Source organism: Macrobrachium rosenbergii, chromosome 28, assembly GCF_040412425.1.
Source record: "Macrobrachium rosenbergii isolate ZJJX-2024 chromosome 28, ASM4041242v1, whole genome shotgun sequence".
In the NCBI taxonomy this organism is placed as follows: Eukaryota; Metazoa; Arthropoda; class Malacostraca; order Decapoda; family Palaemonidae; genus Macrobrachium; species Macrobrachium rosenbergii.
The window spans coordinates 25,249,376-25,257,149 of record NC_089768.1 but is presented as its reverse complement, the minus strand read 5'-3'; the positions used below and the strand labels follow the sequence as shown (position 1 = coordinate 25,257,149).

Sequence of the window (7,774 nt, the reverse complement as noted above, 5' to 3'; positions counted from 1 at the left end):
AAAAATGAATATATTTGAATTGCTTCTGGTCATATTTGTTTAATATTTTGTTTTTAACCATTAAGAGTCAAAATACATGAATCTTATATAGTAGGTGTAAAGAACGGTATTTTATATTTTCATCATTTTGAGTAGTTCCGATGACGGAAGTGGATTCCCGAAACAAAGCGAGATGATTTCCAGTCTTCTAGCTGTCCTATTTGATAAAAAACTTAGGCAAAAATCTTGCAAGTTGGATACACACATGATAGATACATACACACAATATATATACATATATATATATATATATATATATATATATATATATATATATATATATATATATATATGTGTGTGTGTGTGTGTGTGTGTGTGTGTGTGTGTGTGTGTGTGTGTGTGAGTGCGTGTACTTCATGATAATTGATGGAATTAGGCCAAAGACAAACTTACAGTGATAATTTAAGTGGGCAAATGAAGTAAATGTTAAAAAACGGAACTCGGAAGAGACTATTATTTACTGGCACTACTACTCTATGTTTATGTCGTGATACGGCCGTGAAGTTGTGATATTTAGTTTAGTGCGTGATTGAAGTTCGTACTTATCATGTAAGCATGATGATAGTGTTCAATGATGTGAATGACCGCTACGTGTTGACATCGTAGGAGAAATTCACTAGATTTCAACTTTATCTAATCGGTTACTACAAATACCCATGAGTAATGCCAAAATCAGCTGTTGTTACGCGGAAGTTATCGTCTCAGACTAAGCGCTACAGAATGATTTGCTTCATTTAGTATGATGATTAACAAATCTGCTCGTCAATAGAATGGGGACTTTTTTTAACGAATATCAACGTTATGTAAAGATGGACGAGTGCTTATTTAAACGACGTACTAGTATGAAATGTGTGACAGGACGGGCGAGCGAACCCTGGGTGTCCGTTCCGAAACAATACAAGACGTATCTCACACTGACCATTGAACTGCTACTGTTCGAGGGAACGAAACTTTCTCTAAAAGTTTCGAGCCGTTTCGAAACGAGTCGTGCGATGACATTTCAGTTATGAAAGAAAGCGGATTTCTTCTTTGTTTGCCGAGGCTCGTTGTTAGCGACAGTTTGTGTCTAAAAAAAAAAAAAAGAAATGAAAGTACGTTCGGGTTGCATTTAAATTCGTCGTTGTTAGCGACAGTTGGTGACGAAAAAAATATAAAAGTACGTTTGGGTAGTTATTTAAACTCGTGGAAGAGTCTCGTCTAGACTTTTTACTGTAATACTTCCGATGTGTAATCATGTGTTACAGACTTAGTAGATTTTGAATGATGAAGAAGAAGAGTAACTGTAACTTCATTGTTGACGTTTGTGAGCAGCAGCCTTTCCCGAAGTAATTTTGTCCTACTTCGTACCCGTTTTTGAGTTTAGGGGGGGTGGTTCCTTCGCCGAATATTGCGCAGAGGAGGAGCTACGTCGAAGCTACGGTGGATACCATGGCATCCATAGGCCTTCCCATTCCCGGCAGTGGCGAAAAGAACGGGGATATCTGTCCCGAGGAAGTTGCTTGTTCTCCTGCCCTCCATCCTGATGCCTACGCCACCCTAAAGCAGGACGAGTGCGAGGGGGTGCCCCTCAACACCAACTGGACCTTTTGGATAGATAAGTAAGGAACTATGGGGTTTTTTGTTGATTTAACCGCATAGAATTAACCTTGTGTAAATTATTCTTGTCTGATCAGCTTACTAGCCCAAAGCTTTAGTCCTAAGCCAAAGTTTTACTTGGCTAATGTAAGGCTACTGCTGGCACAAGGAAGGTAGGCCTAGCCCTTTGCTACCCCCTAGGCTAGTCTGCTGTATTTCTGGGTTAAGGTATAACCTAGTTTGCCCTAGCTTAGATGTCTATGTCCGTAGGCTAGTCACTCCCCTTGCGTAGACAAACTACCCCTTAGGTCTCTCATACTTCATTATATACCTTACGCAAGGCGGGCGGGGGGGTTTAAATGACCTAGGCTAGTGCAGTTGTTGTTTACAATTTAGCCATGCAGTCTAAAAGTGGTGAAATAGCCCATGTTTATGCAGTATTTGTTGATGTGGAGGTTCTGTGGAATTTAGTAGCCTAGGCCTATTACCCTCAGTTCTATTCACTGGTAGTACTTGGGGTAAAACTGTAGGTAATTCTAAGCCGTAGTTCCATGGTGAGCTAGACTATGGCAAGTGACGTTTTCCTATGTTATTTTACTTGCTTTACAAGAATTTGAATTAATATTTTGTCAGCTAGCTGTAACTAAACTGTAATTGACCTTTGAAGACTACACGACAGGTTAGATCTAAGCCAGCATTTTGCGGCGAGCCCTCCACCCCCCCTCCGTAGCTAATACGACAAAATTGTAATCAGTAAACACCCCTAGGCTTAGATCTACCCCGTTGTGTAGTCTTCAAAGGTCAATAACAGTTTAGTTACAGCTGGCCGACAAAATATTATTTTAAATTTTTGTAAGGCAAGTAAAATAGCATAGGAAAACATCACTTGCCATAGTCTAGCAGAACTACGGTTTAGAACTACCCAACTGAAGACTGCTGGCCTGCTGCCTCCCAGTTTACTTGCAAAATGGACTAGGTGCTGTGTTTAGTGCCAGCCTCCTGGGGATGATTGTGAAAACACAAACAAAAGACAGTAAATATCATATACATTATCAAAAGCATAAACATAAGGCGGAAAATATTCCGATTGGTGAATAGTGGAAGCCCGTCTCCGGTAGCTTATTAGTCTTCAGTTTTTCCGTGTTTGGTTTACCCAGTGTTAATGGGACCCTAAGTGGTCTTGGGTTGGGAAACTAGGAAAAACAGTATGCTAACCTCACTTAGGATTTAACGTGATCCAAAAAGAATATCAGGACTGATTGAAAACAGTATGCCTGTTCACTCTGGTAATAGAATGAACACTTTTTGTAAACTACTTGTTTAAGCTATAATTTTTTAACTTTGAGAATAAAGAAATAGGGGCAGTTCTTTACTTGCTTATCTGGTATGGGAAAAAATACAAAATAAAGAATGAATTATACAAGTGGTAAGCCTGTACTCCTAATAAAGAATAGTGCAGCAAATTTGATACATTCTTATTGATTGTTATAAGGATTTTGTTTGGTGCCGGATGCTGTAACTAGTATTATTCCCCCAGACACTGTTAAATTATTTATACAGTAGCTGCTTTTTTTTCCTGACCATTTAACCTTTTCTTTGTGAATTTCACAAATATAGAGAGAAATATTTTCCAGCTTTTACATTGCATATTGTAATTATTGAAATTCATTTTGTTATTAAAACTGAAATTGATTTTATTATGAGAAGATTGAATTAGAAAATATTTTTGTGTAGTGCAATGTCAAATTCAAATCTCTTACCCCTAGGGCTGCTCGTGGTGCCACAGCGGCTGAATATGAAGCAAATATGAAGAAGATTTACACCGTTTCTACTGTTCAGAGTTTCTGGTCAGTTTATAACCATATTCCAGATGTTTCGGAAATATCTCAGCGATACTCATATCACTTGATGCGTGGCGATCGTCGTCCCATGTGGGAGGATGAGGGCAACCAGAATGGGGGTACTTGGAGAATCAAAGTTAACAAAAGGGATACAGTAAGTAGTGTTTCGTGCCCTTATGTTGTTTTGTGCTGATTACTCCTTATTATGTACATACTGTATAAAAATGAGTTAAGTTGTTATATTATACTTTTCTTTGCTGTAATTATTTTATTCACAAAGCGCTGAATTCCAATTTTCCCTCATAGTAGTAACTACCGTTCTATTTTAGTCTTTCGTCTGGAGAGAGCTTTTGCTAGCAGCAATTGGTGAACAGTTTGAGGGTCATTTGGCAGAAGGCGACGAGGTGTGTGGGCTCTCGGTATCTATTCGTGATAGAGATGATATTCTGCAAATCTGGAATTATGACTCAAGACTCACAAATCAAGCCACATTGATGAAGAAAGTGCATAGCCTAGTACCTGATGTGGTTTTTACAGCTGAATTTTACAAACGTAAGTATGGAAATGTGTTAATGGCATGGTTTATATTTCTTCAGAAAATGTGTTACTGTCATGTTGCACTTTACGTTTATAGTTTGCCACAATCAAAATTTAACGAGTAACAAGTTATAATTGCATTTGTGGTGTGATGTATGTGTTTATCACTAGTATAATACTCATATTAATTTTATTACTATTACTATAAATCTTGATACCTCTTTATGACCTGTAGTATGCATTTTTATGGTGATGATGAAGGGACAGGGAACTAAATACTTTTATGCATCCCATACATCCCATACTGGAGTAAAAATAAGATAAAATAGTTGTATTAAGGTTGAGTCAGAGAAAACAAGAGTGTGAGCAGAACTGCATAACTTGTATAACTTGTAAATAGAAAATTGCTAAATAGACCAGTAAATGGTATTGTTGACCTCAGCATAGCAGGTTATGCTGAGAAATCTGCTGTAATTTTAATGCTTCAAAAATGTTGGATTAGAGAAGTTTGATTTCAGCTTCAGTAAATGTATCATAAGAGTATGAAGTAAGGGTAGGAACTGAAACGGTTTGAAACTGAAAGTTAGTGGCATAAAACGTAATCGAATACATGAGTTCAATCAGAAAATGGCCCCAAAATCTTAGAGGTTGCTTTGATCTAATGCAGTTTACATCGTTTTCAATGCACCCAGAGCATTAAAAGTAAGGTTTTCTTATGATTTTTGACGATTTTTGGGCCTTGTTTTGAACCTGACTGCTCATGAGTTCAATCAGAAATATCTTAGAGGTTGCTTTGATCTCGAAGTTTTTGGGCCTTGTTTTGAACCTGACTGCTCATAAGTTTAGTGCGCTGGGGAATTTTACAGACCCTGTGCTTAGTACAGTTGGAAATTTTACAAACCCTTTGCTTAGTACAATTGGGAATTTTACAAACCTTGTGCTTGGTACAATTGGGAATTTTACAAACATTTTGCTCAGCTATCTTTTGTGCAGGCTTGTGATCAGTATGAGGAGGATCGGGTTTGGGGGAAAATGAAATGATCTGTATAACAGTTTATAGTAAAGTAGCTATATTTTAGATGACTGATGAAAAGGTGGAAGAGAATAATTTATGACTCAGAATTTTGCTTGGTTGATTTTCACATTCTTCACATGTCAGCGTAGTAGGCTGTAGATTATTCTGAGGTGGCAGTCCTTTATGCAGTGCTGAATATGGATAATGGCTAATAAGGTTTTGCAGACATGCTGATGAAATTGTGACCCCATAGATTGAAGCCATTGTAATCTTCCCAACCCAAGGAAGCCAAAGTTGGTCATTCTGTATATTACTTTAATGTAGATTGGACATAATGAAGTAGCTTTGAAGAGTTTTTGTTGTTATGATTATAGAACTATTGTAATCATGTTACTCATTTTTCAAAAAAACTTTACCATCTTTTATATAGCTACTTTTATGCTCTTTAAGACTGAATCATTATGTAGGGTAAGGTACCCGTATTAATTCATTCTCAGTTTGGCAATGAAAGATAAAACTTAGTTTCTGGACTTCTGGTTAGTTTGTTTCATTTTATTTCTTCAAAATATGCATTGTAAGATATCTTACAAAAGTCAAGTCTTGTGGCGTACCTTGACTAGTAATATATTATATACTTGCTTCATTGAAGCACCATATAATTGGTTATGTGGCCAGAACCAGCTTTGATTTCCAAGGTTTTGATGCCTCAAAGTGTGAGATTTAATCAAAATTAATTATTCAGTAGAACTTGAAATTATTTTTATATTATATCTTTATCTTTGATATTGATTTTTAAGGTGCACATTCTTTCATCACTTTCTTTTGTTTGCCCAGGTTGGTTTCATGACCAACACTACCATTGGCCCAGTATAGTACCAATGCTTCTCTTAAGTACTGGTATTAACCAGTGTATCTAGGGTTACCTAACAAATGTACCTAAGGCACAATGATATGCTGCAGCATACTCAAACAGGCCTAACTGGTGCAGGAAACAGTTTGGAGCAAGTAATTCCTACTTCTCTGTCAGGTGGGCTTTGAAGTCAGTGGTGTTCAGTAGGAAGTGCCAAGGGTTCTTGGCCCCCTGTCAGTTGCAGCTTTGTTGCTATCTGTATTTTACCTGTTGTCCCTTCCCTTTACTCTTTCTCCACTTGATTGCTCAACTTCAGAGTCCTCGCTCATGTTTGATTCCTCATTTAAAAAGCAAGTAATTTGCGCCAACTTTCTGAGAAGTAAGGTCCCTGTTTTCCTGAGGAATTGCTATATAGTAACATTACTGAAACTAGTCTTTGGATTTAATGTTTAGCAACTAAATGGCCTTTAATAGCATATATTATATGAATATTTTATATGCATACTGTAAATAGTGTGTACAGTTGGATTTTTATTTTAGATTAAAATATCTTACCACAACTGTGAGTAATGTAGCATTAGATGCATGTTTTTTCAGATTTCTCATAGCATTAACTTATACTTGAAGGGAACTTTTCATTTTAGAAATGGGTGGTCAACCTAGGACACTTTATTTGGTTCTTGATTCATTTGTGTTAATACTGTACAGTACTTGTAAAATCAGGACATATTTAATCATGAAACTTATTTGATCGCATTGCTCAAAAGTTACTGCAAGAGTTTAAAAATTTGTTTTATAAGAAATGTAAAGGAAAGAATATTCATCTGGAATAAAGAGTTTAAGGTGTTTGACCACTGTCATGCTTCCATTTCACACTTGAAGGTCTAACTTTTAGTATAAGTACTAGTATACTATACTGTATGCCATACAGTAGTGGCAAAATTTTTACAGAATATTATTGAGTTAGTATGAAGGTGTAAACTGTTTGTTTACAGTGCTCATTTCACCCATGTCCTTTAGTTAATAAGCATAGAATATGCTTTAGAAGTATTTTAGAAAAATATTTTGTCTCAGTCAAAAGAAAGATTAACCTTTTAGTATTTATTCTTTGAAAGTTTTCTATCGCTAACACAAGCCTGAAAAGTATTTTGTATGTGCACAGCATGTCACTAAGTTGTCTTTTTGCTGTCATGTTAGTGAATTCTTTTACATTTATTTATTTTTTTTTTTGGAGGAAACTTGCACAAGTGTTTGAAGATATGTAGGTTACATTATATATATATTTTTTTTCAGCTCATCAAACACATCATGCGTACGAGGGCGAAAAATCCCAAGTATCTGGTCCTGCAATTTTAGGCGTAGGTTCTTGAACATAGCTCAAGTTAGTATCAAATGAGCATTTTAGGAATAAAAAATAGAAATCTTTTAATTATTTTTATCAGATGTATTATCTGTTTACATGTATGCAGAATATTGTCCATTATTTTAGGCAACATTTTTATAAAATATTTATCACCATATATCATATAGGGTTGTTTTTCTTGATATTGTGAATTTAAGACACTGCCTAGCTATTTCTTAAAGAGAAATTGAGTATTATTTTAGATTAATTGTTTAGCCCCAAGTTACTACTAGTCTAGACTACTTACTGGAGTATTTATGAAAACAAGCAGTTTTATATTGTTAGAAAGAATACGTTTATGGATTTTTAGACTTAAGGTATTTTATAAAGTTGTGATACTAATGTACCATACCATAGGCTGTATAATAATAATTAAAATTTTAAAATTACATTGCACTTTCTTTAATTCTGTCATCCCAGAAGTGCTGGAGGGGAGAATGTAGTTTTCTATGTAAGATTTGTTTTTATTCTTTTTTGCTTATTGCTGCGGATTAAAGCAGAAATTCTCTCTCTCT

At 35.7% G+C, this 7,774-nt stretch overlaps 1 protein-coding gene across 1 annotated transcript; it reads left to right on the top strand.

Moving 5' to 3' along the window:
- The first annotated feature begins 364 nt into the window (after positions 1-364).
- Positions 365-7,648, top strand: LOC136854132 (eukaryotic translation initiation factor 4E type 3-like). Its single transcript, XM_067130347.1, has 4 exons — positions 365-1,637; positions 3,381-3,609; positions 3,785-4,007; positions 7,151-7,648. Exons 1-4 carry the CDS (start codon positions 1,468-1,470, stop codon positions 7,225-7,227), a joined length of 699 nt encoding a protein of 232 aa, XP_066986448.1. The 5' UTR covers positions 365-1,467; the 3' UTR covers positions 7,228-7,648.
- Positions 7,649-7,774: the final 126 nt, after the last annotated feature.